General features: G+C 41.2%; 1 protein-coding gene across 3 annotated transcripts in view; it reads right to left on the minus strand.

The window, feature by feature from the left end:
* GRIP1 (glutamate receptor interacting protein 1) overlaps positions 1–20,328 on the minus strand; it is a 328,912-nt gene that overhangs the window by 20,107 nt on the left and 288,477 nt on the right. For 2 of the 3 annotated variants that reach the window (XM_011976576.1, XM_011976575.1), the window contains 4 exons: positions 14,745–14,901; positions 12,685–12,796; positions 12,528–12,572; positions 7,180–7,413 (listed from right to left, as the gene is read on the minus strand). In XM_011976576.1, coding sequence (XP_011831966.1) covers positions 7,180–7,413; positions 12,528–12,572; positions 12,685–12,796; positions 14,745–14,901 — 548 coding nt within the window. The remainder of the gene's footprint in view (positions 1–7,179; positions 7,414–12,527; positions 12,573–12,684; positions 12,797–14,744; positions 14,902–20,328) is intronic. The other variant, XM_011976577.1, reaches the window with a different exon arrangement.

The raw sequence follows: 20,328 nt of genomic DNA on the forward strand, positions 1-20,328 counted from the left end.
TTTCTCATATTTTGCCCACAAGGAAATTCCTGGTGGGCCCTGAGATCTTTAAAGCAGTTCAGTTGAATTTCACCCGACAAAGTAAATTGACAGCTTATCTTCACAAATATGGGACAAAGGACGGAACTCAAAGTCATCCCTCTGCTCACCTGAGAAAAATGCATATCTGACTCCTCCCTACCTATACTCTATAATTATTTTATCTTATGTAAAAATGCAGATTCGCTGAGCTCCAGATAAATGCATAATGAAGCACTCCTTTCACATGAAAAATGAAATGAGGATGGTCAGGGTTGGATGCCATTATTTATTCAGTGAAGCTAATCAAAAGGCTCAACAGAATGTAACTGCTTCCCTCTTTTATCTACCCTCTCCCTCTCTTTTTTTCTTTACTCTTTTTCCTTTAAGTATTGAAGCCCACAGACCCTCTCTGGAAAAAGCACACATCGCAGATTTGTCCTGTGGTATGTGTCACTTTTTCCCCAGGGTGTGTCCTTAACTTTGGCAAAGGAAATTAAAAATGACTGAGACTTGCCTCAGTCATTTTGTCTGACTTCCAGAGGTCATGAATATGCCAATAACTCATGTATAGATTCTACAGTGTATACATGTATCAAGATATCCCTTTGTACTCCATAAATGTATATAATTCTTATGTGTCTATTTAAAATAAAATAAAACTTCAATGATTATGGTTTTTGGGAGGGCATGGTGGTTCATGCCTGTAATCCCAGCACTTTGGGAGGCCAGGCAGGCAGATCATCTGAGGTTGGGAGTTCGAGGCCAGTCTGGCCAACATGATGAACATGATGTCTCTACTAAAAATACAAAAAAATTAGCTGGGCGTGGTGGTGCCTACCTGTAATCCCAGCTACTCAGGAGGCTGAGGCAGGAGAATTGCTTGAACCTGGGAGGCAGAGGTTGCAGTGAGCCGAGATTGTGCCACTGCACTCCAGCCTGGGCAACACAGCCAGACTTCATCCCTCACCTTCCTCCCAAAAAAGATTACATTTTATACATTTAAAATGTGTGTCTTAACAGAATCATAGAGAAGGGAAGCTAATGGAAATGATACATTTTGAGGAAGGTCAGGGCTGGATGCCATTATTTATTTAAAGCATACAAGCCCAACTCCAATCCTTGTCCCACAGTTCTTTGTTCCCCTGATAATGTTCTGTTTGCTGTCCCTGGTTCTACAGGGAGAGAATTTGCTGGTCAAACTGATAAGTGACTGGTTACTAGACACATATCCACTTCTTCTGGTATACAGAATGAGGATACAGAATGTCTAGGATGGCTTTATGGCAGTCATCTAGACCTTGTTGAAGTCTGGGATGCTGAAGAAGTCTCATCGTCTGAGTTTCTGACCCTGTAAGGTTGAAGCAAGATGGAATGATGGTGACTTGGCCAGAAAAGAATGCTATATTGTGAAGTCTCCCTCTTCTGATAACAAGTGACCCTGCTCCCTCTTTGGTAAGTGAGGAAACTGTGGCTCATGGAAGTGGCATGGCTAATGCATGGCAAGCGAGGTCTGCCTGACTAGGAAGCCTATGTTCTCTCTAATTTATCATTCCTTGCCTGAAGAAAGAGAAGCAGAACTAGCAAAGTGTGGTAGACAAAAAAAAAAAAAAAAAAAAAAAAGTTCATATATTCAGTGTGTTGCTTTTAGCTTCTAGTGATTTCCACAGTACACAATTCTACACTAGCTATTTGGAGAAAGTTGAAGCCTGGCATGAGAATTCCTTTGATTTTGAGAGCTGACTCCAAATATTTTGTGAAGAAGCATGTGCAAGAATAAGATACATATTTCCATCTCATATTTCCTCCAAGGGCTGAGCCTATTCCTGACTCAGAGAGATATTGCAAAAGAAGCTGGTATTATACACATTGGAAATGACACTCCTTCTAAGGAGCAAAACAACGTTATCATATCAAGCAGAGCAAAGCTCCCCTCTCAGAAAACTCAAAAATGATCAAAATGCAAACTGGACTTGGAGGGGGGAAAAGGTGATGGTAGCAAAAGCAGCTGTCAAAAATAAAGAGGTTACTTGTGAATGACTGAAATGTCCAAGTGTCATGCCACCAGCAGCCACAAATAAAAGCAGATGCTGCAACATTTTTAAAAAGCGTTTCTATAAAAAGAGTAAAATGGCTGCATACAATTAAGAAGTATAATTTTATTGAAAAGCATGAATGGCAAAGCAAAAGGAAATGTCAATATGATAGGGAGTCTTGCTCTGTTACCCAGGCTTGAGTGCACTGGCTCAATCACAGCTCAATGAAGCCTCGACCTTCCAGGCTCAAGTGATTCTCTCGCCTCAGCGTCTCGAGTAATTTAGACTACAGGTGCAAGCAACCATGCCCGGCTAATTTTTTCATTTTTTGTAGACATAGGGTCTTGCTACGTTGCCCAGGCTGGTCTCTAACTTGTGGGCTCAAGCGATCCTTGCATTGACCTTCCAAAGTATGGGGATTATAGGTGTGAGCCACTGTGCCCAGCCTCAATATGAATTTTATAAAAGTCCAAATGCTCTGAACGTGGAGAACTTGCCATCTACAAAAAATTGTTCTGTCTTAAGGTGTGCAAAGAAGTGAGGCTAGAACTCATTTCAGAAACGGATTAAGTGGACACCAAAGAATATTTAAGCTTCAGAAGGGAAAGAAAGGTTATCAATGAACAGTAGCTGAGATCACAGGCCCCTTACCTGCGAAGAGAGAGAATCTGTGGTAAACTGCAGTACAAACCAGAATTCATTTGAAAGATAAAATGCAGAAGCTCCAGGGCCTTAGATGCAGCCTCATTTCCTTTGTACCCTGCCACCCAGCTGTTGCCTATGATTTCACTGAAACAGTTATCACCTCTAGTTAGCAAAATCTAAGGGAGTGATTCTCAATTTCTGTTCTGCAAAAGAATCCACTGAAAAGGTTGCTAAAATGTAGATTCTTGGCCCACACTCCCTGAAAATGCTGATGCGTTAAGTCTGTGCTGGGCTTAGGAACCCTTATTTTAACAAGCATCCCATGGAAAAGGTCATCAGGGGTTCACACTCCGAACTACTGTCTAAGGCTTTAATCCTCAGACTATTGGTTGAGACCTACTAATAAGTCTTGAAGTCAGCTTAGTGAGATTAGCATTTGAAAAGAAACAGAAGAAAAAACAGAAAAATGTCAGTGTATACTGTGCAATTTTTAGATTCATTCACATATATGAGTGTGGGTATACATGTGCAGTGAATAGTGAGGTACAATATATTTCAGACTGTGCATCCCAGCTGAGAAAGTTGGAGAAACAGTGGCCTAAAAGGACATGAAGATCACTTCCCTGTGACCCATTTATCGTTTTCTCTATCCCCACACTGAGTTCCAAATCACTCCAGCTCCACTTCCCTCCCATGTCTACAAAGAGGACATAAGACTGTTTCTTTGTTCTCCAGTGTCAGGCATGACAACTGGCTTTTCGGCTTCAGGAATGAATATGGACAACTTGAAGGAAGGCTTGCCAAGACCCCAGTGGAGCCTCAGATGTAGCAGATGATGAGAAGTGAGTGAAAACCATTTAGATTCCGACCTGGGGATCTTCCAAAGGTCTGGAGGAAGAGAAGTGGCAGGAAGGGAAGGAAAGGGTAGAAAATGAGGGGCAAACTCTGGAGAGTAGGTTGAGACCTCAGAAGCTGGAAGGTGAGCCAATGCATTATTCTTTCCATATGGAGATGATGTTAGTAACCCACCTGCAGGAGCTGGAGTGTTTTTAGCTATTTTTCCTCCCAGCAATGGCACAGATCCTTTTCCATTCATTCATATTATCTTGATCCAACTTATAGTGAAAATAATAAGGTTTCACAGGTGCTGGTCTAGATATGAACAGGCTCACCACTTGTTCTCCTGCATACAGCCTAACCATGTGAGAAAGAGCCACCAGAAAGACAGCACCAGGAAAATAATGCCAAGCATGTTTAGCCCTGTGTGCTATTCATCTCTCCCAGATTCGCCACTCTGGTCTTTCCAGCCCCTTGGGAATTCCTCCACTAGGTCCATTTGGAAAAGAGTACCAAGGAGGCTCAGGGGACTGAAAACCAGCTGTGCACTGTGGCTTGGGTTATCTTCCATTTGAGGAAGCTGTTTTTCTCATTCCCTAGCTCCCTTCTCCATGCCACCACCACAAAAGAGTACCTTTTCCTAATGTTCACAAAGGTTTAATATAGGCTAGCAGTACCCCCAGGGGAAGAGAGCTCCATTCCCTTAACAAGTCACTGTGCCTTTTCATGACATCAGGTAGTCTTTCGGTGTTCAAAAGACACCCACATTCAACACACATGCAATCACCACTCTTTGCTCTAAGTAGCTTTTGTAATGACCATATCTCCGCTCCAGTCCTTCAAAATTGGAGGGTGTGCCTACTAACAAACATCCTGGATGGCCTATCAGAGTAAGTGAAGTCCTTAAAAAAGAATAGAAACCCAAGATGTGAGCATAAATCACTCCAATAATTCCATAGTATCTGGCCACAGGCATCTCAGCTACATCTTCACTTAACTAGGTCATTTTAGGGGGCTTGCAGTGTCTAGGACACCACTTATTTTTTAGAGTCTTATTTTGTTGGGGATCAATTCAGAAAGAAAAGTGAAGCTTCATGGGATATGTACACACTGTCACCATTTAGAGAAAATGACAGAAGTGAAGGAAAAAAGCATCCTACTTATAAGGTCAATTTGGCTCATGCGTGTCTGTGATCTCAGGGTCTCACAGTTCACACACTGCCACACAAATGTTCCAACCAGTCCATCCACAGCCACTCATTATGCCAGTAAGTGGATGATACTTTTTTAAATTTTTTAATATATTTTTTAGCAGAGCCATTTTAAACCTCGGCTATAACAACACTTGCACATCCAATTCATTGTCATTATCTTTGCTAAATGCTTTCAGTGAAGGAGGGATGAGAAAACAGGTCTTTTGTATTCCTGGGCTATCAATAATCTTCTTCCTTGGAGGTGAATGTTTCACTCCAAAGGAAAAAAATTGACTCTATTTTATACTTGCTATTTGTCTATCCTGTATAAGTGAGGACTGAAAATGTGAAGTATATAGCACTTGCTAGGCACTCAGTACATGTTGATATGGGTTCTCTTTGGGGTGAAGGAAGGTGGGTTATCAAGCAGGCTCCTGTTTCTCTGGGGAACAGAACTGTACAGAAGAGGGGAAGGCAGTGTTCACAGGTACCTGAGGGAACCCGCAGGTACCAGCCCTCTTCTTGGTACAGCAGACTTAGGACTGAATATGTGGCTTCTGCAATTTAATCACCATTGGACTTCTTACAGCCTAATGGTATATGTCAATTAGTATATTAGGATATGTAACTTACCAATCAGACACATCAATTTAGGGTAACTAGATAAACAAGCTAACTTGTGGCTGAGGCCTAAACCTGGGTCATCATCCTAACATGTCAGAAATGTCTTTGTTTTTTCTCTTAGTCTGTAATTCCTCCTAACACACAAGCTTCCAATTCTAGGCTCTGGTCGTGTTAGATTATTTGCATCCCCTCTCTCAACGCACCACAATCTTTGACACCCCTTTGCACCTGCTTTTCTCTGTACTTGGAATGCCCACCCATCCTTTACCTTCCTCTGCATAGTCAACACCTACTTCTAGGAAGTCTTTTCTGTCCATTGATAGTGGGTTAGGGCCCACCCTCAAGGCTGCCCAGGCTTGCCTCTGTCATTGGACTGATGCCATTATCATCCCTCTGTTTCCCAGGCAGTCTCCTCACTAGACTCTGTACTCCCTGGGGATTTGTAATACATTCTTTGAGTGAATGAATGCACAGGATGGGTATTAAATGAATGGAGGAGTGAGTGGTGAAAGAATGAACCCAGGATTGGAACACAAAGTTCAGAACCCAACTTCCCATACTATCCTTTCTCTCACAATATCCTTGTCAATTGCAAAACAAATAGCTAGGTTTAATAAGGTGGCTAGGGAAATTGAGGTCTTTAGAGGAAAAAAGCGAGTAGCTAGCCTATTGCCTCCTCTGAATCTGACATTTATTTGCTCTTCTGGATAAGATAACGAATATCTAGCTAATAGATTATTAACCACAAAATATGTCTTGGTTCTCAAGAAAGATGGCATGAGATTGTTACCATTTTATACATCCTTATATATTAACAAAAAATAAAGCACTCACTCTAGAAAAGAACACAAGATCTCCACTGCTCTCCTTGGCCCAGGGTTCCACAAACACTGTTACTTACATATGCCTTGGTTAACCTTGCCAGCAAATCTTGAATTCAACTTTGTGTGCAAGAGTAGGTTTTCTTCCATGTAGCAAAGTGAGGCAACTATCACAGTCAGAGACAGAACATAACCGGGGCTTGCCTTATCCTGGCCCAAGACCATCTAACACATCTTGGAGAGAACTCCATGTCTCCTGAACAATATAACTATCTACTGTAAGTCTGTAATGAAAGATTAAACCTCCTTACATTGAACCTGAACCCCCTTTTCTGTGAAGCTATGAGTGTATGACATTTAGAAAATTCTCTCCCCTTCCAATGAGACTGGAACAACAGACTAATTATGCAAGCTCCATGTGACACTGGAGCCTCAAATTTTTGTAAGAAGATTCTGGCCATAAATAATTTTTTTTTGGGCGGGGGGGGGAACAGAGTGTTGCTCTGTCACTGAGGCTGCAGTGCAGTGGCACAATCTTGGCTCCCTGCAACCTCCGCCTCCCGGGTTCAAGTGATTCTCCTGCCTCAGCCTTCCAAGTAGCTGGGATTACAGGTGCCTGCCATCACGCCTGGCTAATTTTTGTATTTTTAGTAGAGACGGGGTTTCACCATGTTGGCCAAGCTGGTGTTGAACTCCTGACCTCAAGTGATCCGCCTGCCTCGGCCTCCCAAAGTGCTGGGATTATAGGTGTGTGCCACCACACCCAGACATCATAAATACATTTTTGATAAATACATTTTTTGAAAGCCAATTTTTCCTGCTTTTCAGGATAACCTCCCAGGGATTGTATTTTGAGAACAAAGTCTCTGAATATCTGTCTTTAAGCTTCTTTGCTTGGCTGAGCCGACAGGAGGATACCATTGCCATGCTTACATCCGGGTATACATGCTATGCAGAATGGTTGCCAAATTTGACCCTAAGGGAAAGAAGAGAAAGCTTACTGACCTTGTGCAGCTCCACAGGAGTTGGAGACATGATCTCCTTTATTTCTTGTTTCATTTTTCTCAGGGTTACTGACTTCCTACCCACATCTGAAGGCAGGGTGTTGCTCCGAGTTGTTTGGCTGTAGTGCGGCCGCGAGCTGCTGCGCTCCTGGAAGCTGGCCTGTCGCCCCAGCTGACTGCGAGGTGTTGGAGCCTCATGATTCAAACTCATCGTGCTCCCCGACATGATTGTTGCCTGTGGCATTGACAATTTTTAGAAACAGTTAAGCCATGGACTAAGGAAAGGGTTTGGTGCCCAACAGTAAGCACATTTATCCTTCTGCGAGGTAAAAATACAGTCTCTTCAGGGCAAAACCAAAGGCTGGAGAATGGATGTACTAATGGAACTATGAAAGTCTGGAAAATGCTTTGCAAGTGACATTTATAATGCACATCTCAAATCCAATTTAAGTACTTAAGCCGTTGAGTTTATTTAATCAAATACCACCCCTGGCAGTTTTGAGGCAAATTGAAATGCTCTAACATTTGCTTACTGTAAACTACATTTTAAGCATTAACTTTCCACTGAGTGGGTTCTAACAGATGGGATTCATGAGGCCACCTTGAATATATCTTACAGAAATGAACCAAGAACTTCTCCATGGACACCAGGCTGCCTGTACTTGCAATACTGCCTCTATCTCCAACGGCAGCTAACAATGGGTTGGAATGGGATGACTGATACAAAGGCAAGGGGTTCTTCCCAGGCTTCTGTCTAGCACTGAATATTGTCTTTCCTGTGGCCAAGTGGCCTGTCCCCAAAGTTTGTAGACCAGCTAAGTCTCCATATTATTTGGTACAGATTAAATGTTTCTTAGAAATACCCTTTGTATAAGATCCTCAGAGAATCTTTTCATTTATTATCATTTATTATGTTCTTATATTCAACTTTTTGCTCACAAGCAGTAGGACTTGAATTGGATGTTACCAGTGAATTGGGAATTTTGTTTGGTTTCAAATATGTTCTTCCCTGAATACTTCACAAGCAATGACAAGATTAGATACCAAAGATGAACAAGGCTCAGAACTGGGGGGGAAAAAAAAAAAGGATTTGAAACCATTATCAAGTAGTGGATATTCATTTCTCATGGTTGGAGAATGCTAAAATTCTGAAAACATGCCCGTAGCCAGCTCTGTACTCCTGGGTGTAATGGTATAAAGGTAAACTAGCATTGATAAATCTGCCTGAAACCATGGGGACAGAAAACAAGTTTCATTTGCCACGTGATTTAGTTGTTTATGTTAATACGGATGCTAAAAGTAACAGACGCTTAACTTGTTGAGTCTTTTGAATGTAGTCACTCATTTAAGCCTCACAACAACTCTATGGGGTAGGTACTATTACGTCTCTCAATTCATTTATTTATTTATTTTCTTTTTTGAGACAGACTCTCACTCTGTCACCCAGGCTGGGGTGCAGTGGTGTGATCCTGGCTCACTGTAGCCTCTGTCTTCTTTGTTCAAGCAATTCTTGTGCCACAGCCTCCCAAGTAGCTGGTACTACAGGCAAGGACCACCATGCTTGGCTAATTTTTGTATTTTTAGTAGAGATGGATTTCACCATGTTGGCCAGGCTGGTCTGGAACTGCTGATCTCAAGTGACCTACCCAACTTAGCCTCCCAAAGTGCTGGGATTACAGGTGTGAGTCACCACACCTGGCCATTCCTCCCAACTTATAGGTAAGCAACTGAGGCACAAAGAGGCTGACTCACCCAAGCTCACATTGGTAGTAAATGAGCCGAGGGCACTTTATAAAACTATTGATCATAAGGGAATACTGGAAAGTGAGTCGAGTTTTCATCTGTCACGTCTCTAAGATTTCATGATTCTCAAATTCACCTGGTGTTCAGCTATACACACACTATTAACAAGATCTTTGAACAACAGCCAAGTGTTGGCACACATGTGCATATATCTAACAACTTTGTTGAAAAAGAAATGAAACAAGTAGACCATTCACATCTTGGCTAGATCAGTTATCACACTGATAATTTTGAAAAAGAAAATTGTAACTGTAAAAACACTTGCTGATCACTGAACATTAACATGTGCTAAGTCCCATACAGATTGTATGTAGAATATCATGTAATACATAAGTAACCCTACACAATAGATATTAAAATTACCATACATCCTCATTTCAGTAAAGGAAAGAGATGCATGGACAAGTTAAGCAACTTGCCCAAGAGCCAGGGCATGGAGCGCTAGCATTCTGACTCCAGAACTCTCGTTCTTGACTGTTCGGTGCTTCTCGGTGAAATGTTAGGTTGAACCATATAAAACTTCCTTTTTAGTAAGTAGAAAGATGCCTAGCATTTAAAAACAAGTGTGGGCTGTTTATATAACAGTTTATTTCAGACAAATACCCTTTTTAAGTTGATTGAAACCTTTCTTTACTGGCTTCATTGGTGTCATGGGATATTCTTTATTTTATGGCACTTACTCATGTATATTTTATTTTATTTTATTTTATTATTTATTTATTTATTTATTTTTAAACAGAGTCTCACGCTGTCGCCAGGCTGAAGTTCAGTGGTGCGATCTCAGCTCACTGCAACCTCTGCCTCCTCAGCCTCCCAAGTAGCTGGGATCACATGTACCTGTCACCAAGCCTGGCTAATTTTTGTATTTTTAGTAGATATGAGGTTTCTCCACATTGGCCAGGCTGATCTCAAACTCCTGACCTCAGGTGATCCGCCTGCCTCAACCTCCCAAAGTGCTGGGATTACCGGCCTGAGGCACCGTGCCCGCCCCATTTCTGTGTTTAATCTAGTGTATCTGACAGTGCTCAGTGGTTATTTTCTTGCCATGCTGACCCTCCATTTATTATTTTTACCTACTTAGACTAGTTGTTTGCTTTGTTAACATCTGTTTTTAAATATTCATTTTTCATGAGAATGACAGGACATGTGTTGGAAGTAAAACACTTAATCACCACATCTGGGAGACCACAGTTTTGCTCTGATGAATCTTAGCTGCCACAGAAGAAATTACAAATTGATTTAGAAAAGGTTCTGATGGAAGAAATAAGATACTATCACTAATTCTTTGGTTCGCATTTCCAAGGAAGTATGTGAGTCTGTATAGTAATCAAAATTAGATTACTTTGTTTAAAATGAACGTTAGGTAGCATCTAAGAAGGAACATAAAAGGTAAAACAAATATAAAAACTAAAATAAAAAGCTAAAAAAACAATTATTTTTAATTACCTAGGATTTGCTTTGGTCTCTAGAGTATGTATTACCTGTTTTCATTTGCCGTAATTCATAATTGCATATTATCCCTAAGGCAACCTAGAGTTCTCTATCTGACATTTAGTTAAATCTTCTTCCTATATTATGCTAAACACAAAATAGTTAAAGCAGTGTTCATTAATCAAGAAAGGGCAAAAATACTAATAGTTAATTTTTACTGAATACTTTGTTGAATGCTTGTTTAGTGCCACATAATTATTAGCTCATTATAATTTCCATCTTTTATAGAAGAAATATCTGATAAGAGAGGTTAAAAACTTGTCCAAAGACTCATTCAAATTTCTCTCCTTTGTTAAAGCTATACATTTTTCAGTGCTAAAGTGGAACCTAAATTATTGCTAGCTATAGGGAAAATGATTAGTAAACTAATTTTCATTTCCATTTCAATTGTAATCATCTTTCATCTTAGCTAACCTTCTACATTTATTAGTATTATAGTGTGCTTTAACTTTTAATGCTGGATGTAAATTTAATATGCAAGAATCTAGCTCTAATATTTTTTGTATAACAGCATTTCTAATCAAGGGAATGGGGTTCATTTAAACCAATAAATAAATATTCTTTGTGATAATAGTCTAAATATAACTAATTTATGAATTTGCCAATCATTCAATTAAATAGTTGAGGATTTAATTTCCCTTCGGCTTATAAATTCAACTCATTTGCTTTCTGCATTAATACTGTCAAGGGCCACACCTGTCTGGAGCTATGTTACAGCAAAGTCATAGGCTGTGGCAACATAAAGTCTGCTCTTGCTGATGGATGTTGTTTTCATCAGATAACTCAATTTCTGGGTGAAAACAGAACCTCATTGTATTACTTTTTACATCATTTTATTTTTGCCTAATGTAAAACAAGCTGTTAGAAAAACAACTTTTTTCTTCAAAAGGGAAGTATCAAAATGCACAAGGAAAAAGCAGCATGAGCCAAAACGTGCTTTCAAAAGCAGGGCTATGTTCAAGAATTGTGAATTGTGCTCATTATTCAGTTTGGGCTACCTTTCTTCATCATTCTACATGCAGAAGGTGGTACAGGTTTAAATAAGCCAGCCAATACTTAAGCATTCTGTTCTTTCTGAAAGTTGTGTAAAAAGGAATCACTGCTAACATCTTACTTCATTTAGATTTTACAGGATTATCCATGTCCAGAACCTTTAACTGTGCTCTGAAGCTGCAGTTCATGCCAGGTAATACCATGACGTTTACAAGTTCAAACTAATATTTTTCTTCATAATTCTCTTTGCAGATTCACAGACATTAGAATCACATAAAATATCCACACATGCAATTGAGAAGCAAAATAATATAAAGATGAGTAATCATTTTAGAATTGCAAGAGTTTCACCCCATTATGCCATTCACATTCCTTATGGTGACTTGGGGACCTCATAAGACATCAAAATAAAAATGAGACTTTTGCCACTTTATTTTTTACAGCTCAGAAAATTTAAAAGAACATAAAAGGAAACAGTCCAGGACTTCCCAGACTAAAGTGTGAATACCATCAGCGAATTCATGGCTTTGATTAAAGAACTCACCAGGAGTTCAGCCATTACATTCCATCTCATTCTTCCTTGAATTCACACTAAGTTAATACAGATGGAATCAGGATTTGCAATTAACAGCAACGTACTATGTAATATTTTTGCTGCTTATCAAATAGACTGGCCTTTTTCACCAGCTGCATTGTCATCTACTTTAAGGACAAAACAAAGTAAAATAAAATTTCCTCTTATGTTCCTCTTAGCGATCAAATTAATTTCTATACCAGGTACAAATGAAAACATGCCAAAGAAACCTTTCTAAAGCAACTAAGAGAATGGGATGCGCCGCTGCTGGGAGACTTAGCTCGCTTTTTAGCGATTTGGTGGGAAACAGATACAGTCAGGGTTAGCAGGGAGCAATGGCAGAAGCCACAAGTCAGTAAGCTTGAGGGGTGGAGATGGGGAAATAAATACTTTTGACTGCATTGTATAAAATCAAATTGCTGTCCAGAAGGCAAGGGGGTAGGGAAGGCAGCTTCACAAGCAAAAATATAAACATAAAGGGTAGCTACCAAGAGAGTCATGTTTCTCAAAGACACACGCCTGTCAGCTTTCTCCTGTGGAAAGGGTTAAAGCTTTTAAATGAACTGGTGTGAGAAATGCAAACTTAAAAGGACCAAAAGAAATGAATGTAGAAACAATAAAAGTAAGTAGCAGGACTGAGGCTACCTCCAGTTCTCTCAGAATTCCTGACTGTCCGCAGGTTTCCAAATCCTCCAGCGCTTGAGACCAGAAGTTCTCCTCTTGTTCTGTCTCTGCACTATCGGCAGCCCCTGCAAAACTGTTGTCAAGAAACACAGGCTGGGTTAGGAACTTGCCAGACTTTTTTTTTTTTTTTTTTTTTTTAGCCCAGGCTGGAGTGCAGTGGCGCAATCTCGGCTCACTGAAAGCCCCACCTCCCGGGTTCACACCATTCTCCTGCCTCAGCCTCCCGAGTAGCTGGGACTACAGGTGCCTGCCACCACGCCCAGATTTTTTTTTTTTTTTTTTGTATTTTTAGGGGTTTCACCATTTTAGACAGGATGGTCTTGATCTCCTGACCTCGTGATCCGCCTGTCTCAGCCTCCCAAAGTGCTAGGATTATAGGCATGAGCCACCGCACCCGGCTTTTTTTTTTGTATCCAGAATATCTCTCCTTCATCTCACACAAAATACAGACAGACAGACATTTTGGATCAGGCTTTCTTTCACCTGTGCCTTCCAAGTATATGAGCTTCAGCAGAGGAACGCTTTAGGAAATGCAGTGTTGTGAAGATGGAAAGTATGGTCCATGGTCTTACTACCAGATTTCAGACTATTTGTGGCTGCTGCTAAATGGGCTGCAGCCACATGATGACCCTATTGGAATGGGATGGAATGCTGGAAATGTATTTCAGCTGCTATATCTACAAGGAAAGAGAAATCAAAATTTTCTCTAAGAGAGAAACATGTGTTTTTCCCACTTATTTAACGATCACTATAAGTAAACCAAATGCTATCATTTTTTATAAATTTCCTTAAAATGTTTTGGTAAGGAACAAAATGGTAAAATATACTTTGCTGAAAAGATGGATCCATGAGGTATCTTAAAAAAAAAATGTAACTTAATGTGAAACTAACTTTTAAAAGAAAGGAGAGGGGCACAGTGCAGTGGCTCACGCCTGTAATCCCAGCACTTTGGGAGGCCTAGGTGGGCGGATCACTTGAGGTCAGGAGACCAGCCTGGCCAACATGGTGAAACCCTGTCTCTACTAAAAATAACTAAAAACACAAAAATTATCTGGCGTGGTGGCAGGCGCCTGTAGTCCCAGCTAATTGGGGGCCTAAGGCAGGAGAATTGCTTGACCCTGGGAGGTAGAGGTTGCAGTGAGCCGAGATGGTGCCACTGCACTCCAGCCTGGGTGACAGAGTGAGACCTTGTCTCAAAAATAAAAAATAGGCTGGGAACGGTGGCTCACATGTGTAATCCCAGCACTTTGGGAGGCTGAGGCAGGCGGATCATGAGGGTCAGCCTGGTCAACATGATGAAACCCTGTCTCTAGTAAAAATACAAAAATTAGCCAGGCGTGGTGGTGCATGCCAGTAATCCCAGCTACTTGGGAGGCTGAGACAGGAGAATCACTTGAACCCAGGAGGTGGAGGTTGCAGTGAGCCGAGATGGTGCCACTGCACTCCAGCCTAGGCAATAGAGCGATACTCCATCTCAAAAAATAAAATAAAATAAAATAAAAATAATACAAGATAAAATTAAAAAACAAAAATTAGGCAGATGTGGTGGCACACGCCTATAATCCCAGTTACTCAGGAGGCTGAGGCATGGGAATCACTAGAACTGGGAGGTAGAGGTTGCAGTGAGCCGAGATCTTGCCATTGCACTGCAGCCTGGGCAGCAAAGTAAGACTCTCTCTCAAAATAAATAAATAAATAAATAAATAAATAAATAAATAAATAAAGGAGAGGGACCTACTTGTCATAAGGAAGGGAGTGCAAAGTTTACAGAAGCAGCTTCTCTCCAGGTGCTACTACTGTTTTCGTTAGGGGAAACCCAGCTCTTGCCCTGTTGTGTGGTGCTCAGGCTGCCACTGGTCAGGCAGCTTTTAGAATCCTGCCATGTGGCCAGCATGGATGATTATGGTGGCTTTAAGAAGCCCATACTAACAATATGTGCCACTGGAAGTACAGAAGTTCAAATCTTGCCCACATGACCATGCAGTCATCTTGGATGAGGCAGCATTGGTTGAAAACCTTACCCACTGGCTGTGGACCGGTCCCAGTCTTCATTACTCAGCCCCACATCTGGGTAAGTCTGGCTTCGAGGCTTAGTGACTGGGGACAAGCTGCCTCTCTGTTTTGGACTCCTCCAGTCATAGGTGTTGAAATTGTATCCTGAGGCCTGAAAACTAGTGCCTAAAACATAAACAAGGTGTTAGCATTGGGCCCAAGGATTACTTAATACATTGAGAAATTACATTGTTAACCAGTAGAGGAGTTGAATAATAACAGCAATGACAATGACAATAGTGAACACATTGTGTGTGCTTATTGTGCACCAAGGACTTCACCAAGTACTTCATTTTGAGCCATCTTTTTTCTTTAGAGCCATCTTTGGAGGTAGATACTCATTATTTGCATTTTACAGATGAGGACACTGACGGCTTAGAACAGTGGTTTCAAGTACCCAAGGCTACTTGCAAACTTTCTTGGGAGTTCAAGTCACAATTTTAGGAGAATCGGTCTTCAGATCCTCAAGTTCTAGATGCACTTCTTCCCAAAACTGGCTTAGCTGAGATCTGCCAGTTAGTTCTCCCTTCTCATTTCCTCTTTCACAACTGTACTCCTGCCACTTTACAAACAAAAGACATATTTCTCATCCATTTCAAATCTTTTTTTTTTTTTGAGATGGAGTCTTGCTCTGTCGTCCAGGATGGAGTACAGTGGTGCGATCTTGCCTTACTGCAACCTCCTCCTCCCGGGTTCAAACAATTCTCCTGCCTCAGCCTCCCAAGTAGCTAGGATTACAGAAGTGCACAACCACACCCAGTTAATCTTTTTTATTTTTAATAGAGACAGGGTTTTACCATGTTGGCCAGGATGGTCTTGAACTCCTGACCTCAGATGATCCACCCACCTCGGCCTCCCAGAGTGCTGTGATTACAGGTGTGAGCCACCGTGCTGGCCGCATTTCAAGTATTTGAAAGTGCCTGGGCCCGGGGATATAGACTCCCGGCTGCCAAATCAAGGGATAATTTGGGAAAGCCTTGTTCCTGTGAAGAGGTCTGTTGGGAACAAGGCCTTATTTCAACCAGGCACAAACTCACGGCAAGGCTTTCACCCCTCTCTCTCGTCCATCCCTCATGCTGCCTCAGAGAATTCAGAAGGGCAACGGATGTCAGGGATAAGGAGCCTGCTGCATTTATTGTTTATTTGAATTGCAAAATGCTGACTTTTTTCCACCAAGGAGTTATATCTGATTAACCTGATGGGTGAGCCAGTGAGGAATGGCTTTGGCTATTAGGTTACATAATGGACACTTTCCACAAATTTGAGCTGAAGCTGTAGTTCCAAGATTTTGATAGAAATATTTTTAAAGCATTTTTACAACAAACTGGAAATTACAGTCTTTGCAAGTATTTACATTTTGTGAGAAAAACATTTAGACAACAACTTTTAGTAGGTGATGGGGTATATAGTTCTTCAAAATTATTTTGGGGGTTTAAGTGGGGCTTGATTGTAGGTCTGACTCCATAGGTTGTGCTGTAATCATCACATACTCCTTCATCCACTACCTCAGGTTGTGACATGTGTGTGCATGTGTATTTACATGGATGCATTGGCTTGGAATATGATATGTGTTTCTTACTGTGCTTAAATCATTTAATACAGCAAACAGACCTGGACCCGCATTTTCAGGTACAGTTAAATGGTCTGATCGCGTAAGATGATTCTATCTCCATGATATCCTTGTTTCCTCTTCCCCGTTCACTTTCTCTCCACCTGTTGTCGAAGCCTCTAGTGCCGTTTTTGCTACTAGTTTAAAGCCCAAGGACAGCAGGGTATCTGAAGGATAATACTCTCTGATCAAAAGGATTTGATCTCAAGAACCCAGGGCAATGCCTACCACCACATGATGGAAAGACTCTAAGAACCTTCTATTTTAGGACACCAAGGATTAGAAGACCTTGGAGCAGAGGAAATATTTACAGTTCAATATCTCATTCTCTCTCTTTTTCCTAGATAACTGCAGAAGCATGGTTAGCCATCTGGGAAGAAGTCTTGAGTGATGAATGCAGTTTTCTGTCAAAAGTGTTGACTTAAGGAAATACAGATTGTCTTCTCTTGAAGGGGAACTAAGTAGCTGTGAATTTCATCCTGGCTCCTTCTGATGGACTAACCATTTTCTCCTTTTGAACCAACCAAACCAACCCCAAATACCTGAAGTCTCAGCTTTTATAATACGAAGAGTTTGGGGAAGCCTGTACCTCACTTTCTTTAACTGGTTTCAACCCTCAACCTTTCAAAGAGCCAATGCTAATTGGTGGTGTCTTCCTGGAGTATCCTCTTCTGACAAGCATTAACCCGAATGACCACTGAGTTCCCTGGTGAAATTTCAACATTAGACTGATTTTCTTTCCAACTGTTGTTTGTATAATAAGTAGTTCTTGGAGACTTAGGCAAGAGTGCAAGAATGGGCTTGAGCAGATGTGCACCACCATCAGTAGGAAACTGCTAATCTTGAAAGGCATATGTATCTCTAATAAGGATGCCTTGTCTTAATAAGCACTATTAAATGATTATTGCATTACAACAAAGCAGAGAAAGAAAAGGGGATAAGATTCAAATCTCTTTGGGTGAAATGTAAAGTCAGAAAACCTGATCCCAGCTCTTCCCTAGTCCGTGCTATGCTGACCCAGAGATTAAAGTAAGAGAAGTTGACCAGGTGCGGTGGCTCACGTCTAGTACTTTGGGAGGCCAAGACAGGCAGATGGCTTGAGCTTAGGAGTTCAAGACCAGCCTGGGCAATCAGCCATCTCTACAAAGAAAACAAACAAACAAAAACTCAAACCTCCAAAATTAGCTAGGCATGGTGGCACATGCCAGTTACTTGGGGCGCTGAGGCAGGAAGATCCCTTAAGTCTGGTCGTTGAGGCTGCAGTGAGCCAAGTTTGCACCACTGCACTCTAGCCTGAGTGACAAAGCGAGACCCTATTTCAAAAATAGAAAAGTAACTGGGCATGGTTATGCATACCTGTAATACCAGCTACTTGAGAGGCTGAGATAAGAGGATCCCTTGAGCCCAGGAGTTCACAACCAGTCTGAGCAACATAGCAAGACCCTGTCTCAAAAATAGATAAATAAATAAAACTTAATAAAAGTAAAGTCAGAAAAGACCAAGGTTGAAATCCTAGCTCAGCCACTTCCTCACTTCACAGCCTGGCCAACTAACCTCAGGGTACAATGGGGATAACAATAGGTACTTTACTAGGTTGGTAAGAGAATGAAGAAGAATGAAAACACACCTTGTGAAAGTGCCTAGAACACAAGGAGGTTTTAATGAACACAGATGCCCATTGTTACTATATACTAAGCCCTTCAACCTCTCAAGATCTCGGTTTCTTTATCTTTAAGGTAGGGAGACAAGGAAAAGAGATAAGTCTCAGCATTATTAATGCAGTAAACATTCGGGTGTCTCTTAAGTATCAGATACTATATATCAGGAACTAAAATGCAAAGGAAAATAAAACTGATTCCTGTCCTCAAAAACTGCATTGTTTGGTATATGTATAGGAGAAGGAGAAGAAAGAAGCATAGAAAGTGAGTTCTAGTAGCATGTGAAAGTGTCATACTTTTAGTCTTAATACACTAATATGGAAGGACAGAGACCAGTTTGGGGATTGGAAGGTGGATCATGAAGGGTGCCAAAGGAAAAATGACATATAAGCTTAGAGTTAGATAGCAGGTCAGCATTTACTAGTTGGAACTGTTGAGTAAGACAGTGCATGGTGGGCACGGTGGCTCATGCCTGTAATCCCAGCATTCTGGGAACCTGAGGCAAGTGGTCCACCTGAGGCCAGGAGTTCGAGACCAGCCTGGCCAACATGGCGAAAACCCGTCTCTACTAAAAATACAAAAATTAGCTGGGTGTTGTGATGCATGCCTGTTGTCCCAGCTACTCTGGAGGCTGAGGCAAGAGAATCTCTTGAACCCAAGAGGCGGAGGTTGCAGCGAGCCAAGGGCACACCATTGCACTCCAGCCTGGGCAACAGAGTGAGACTCTGTCTCAAAAACAACAATAACAACAACAACAACAACAACAACAACAGACAGTGTTGGCCAAGTAGAAGAGAGCCGGGTAAAGGTGCAGTCAGGGTAACCAGGGCCTCGATTCTATCAGTGGATCTCTGTTCTACTCCTAAGAAGGGAAAAGTATTCCAGGAATATTCTGGGCCCTCTTACCATGTGTACTTATTCCTCCCCATAGAAGGAATGTGATTTGCCCAACTGTTGAGTTTTGGAAAAGAACACTGGGCATGTCACTCAGCCCATTCCTGGCTTTCTCTGGACCCTTTCTCTCCCACTGCTGCTGCGCTGTGTGGTAAGCAAGCCTGGGTCACAATCTTGGGGCTCTCTGAGCTTGACAGAGGCAAGAAAAGGCATGACTGGGCAGTTAGATAACCGTGGCAGACTACCAGTTGCTCAACAGAACATTCATTCTCTTCTTTATCCTTAGTACCAGAGTACCTGTTTTGGGGTGAGCAAATTATTGCTCAGACTAAAACTATACTTCTTAGCTTCTCTCAAAGCTAAGTGCAACTTAGTGAAATGTTCTGGTCCATGATATAGCTAAGGGGAGTTCTGAGAAGGCTCCTTACACCTTTGCTACTGCTGTCTGGAATGCAAATGAAATTGCTGGAGCCCCAGTAACTGTCTTGGACTATGAGGTGACCCCAAGGATGAAAGTCAGGTGCTAAGCATAACACAGTGGAAATATTTAGAAGCATGGGCCTCTGATGACACTGTGGAGTTACATACCAGCTTGAAGTGCCTGCTTCTTTATAATGTAAGTCAATGTATTGTTAGAGTTTGCAGTTCTCTTCAGCTGAACCTAATCTCATTGACTGGTAATCGGTTCACTTATGGTTTGCTGTGTAGATCTGACTTGCGTCTTATTCAAATTTCAATGTCTAGACTTGGGTTGAGGGTAGGAAAATAATTATCCTGATTCTGGCTGCAGGACCAATCCAGCTTTTTCTACCAAAAAAAATAAAATGAAATGCTGATATTTTAATCCATAGCTGACTCTCATTTCTATTTCTCAATGGATTTGAAACCGATTAAGAGGTTAATTAACATATCAAAATACTTAGTGTTATCAAGGTACCACAATGCAAAACTTGTTTAGAGAATAGTGAGATATTCTGGGTATGTGTACTAAAAGGTACTGCAAAGAAGTGTCAGAAGGTGGACTGATAAAGTATTCAGGGACTAGATTACAAACAACCCTGTGTTTTAAATTGAAGACATTTGAGTTTATCCTATAACAACAGATAACCAACAAAAGAGGGTTTTTTTGGTTTAAAGGAGTGGCATGACTAGATTTGGTTTTTCTAAAGATTATTGATACAAATGTGGGATAAGATGCTCAAAGTAAGAAGATAAATGAGGAAGGAGTTACCGTATTTCGTCAGGCCTGAGACAAAGGCAGTGGCAATGGAGGGACATCAGAGATGCTGAGTAGAGGGAGTGAGATACCTGGGTCCTGATGACACCATGGGAAAAATAAATCCTGATGTTGCTTAAATGCCATCATTTAAATTTTGTTTTGTATGTAGAAGA

This window comes from Mandrillus leucophaeus, unplaced genomic scaffold, assembly GCF_000951045.1.
Source record: "Mandrillus leucophaeus isolate KB7577 unplaced genomic scaffold, Mleu.le_1.0 Scaffold169, whole genome shotgun sequence".
Classification (NCBI taxonomy): domain Eukaryota; kingdom Metazoa; phylum Chordata; class Mammalia; order Primates; family Cercopithecidae; genus Mandrillus; species Mandrillus leucophaeus.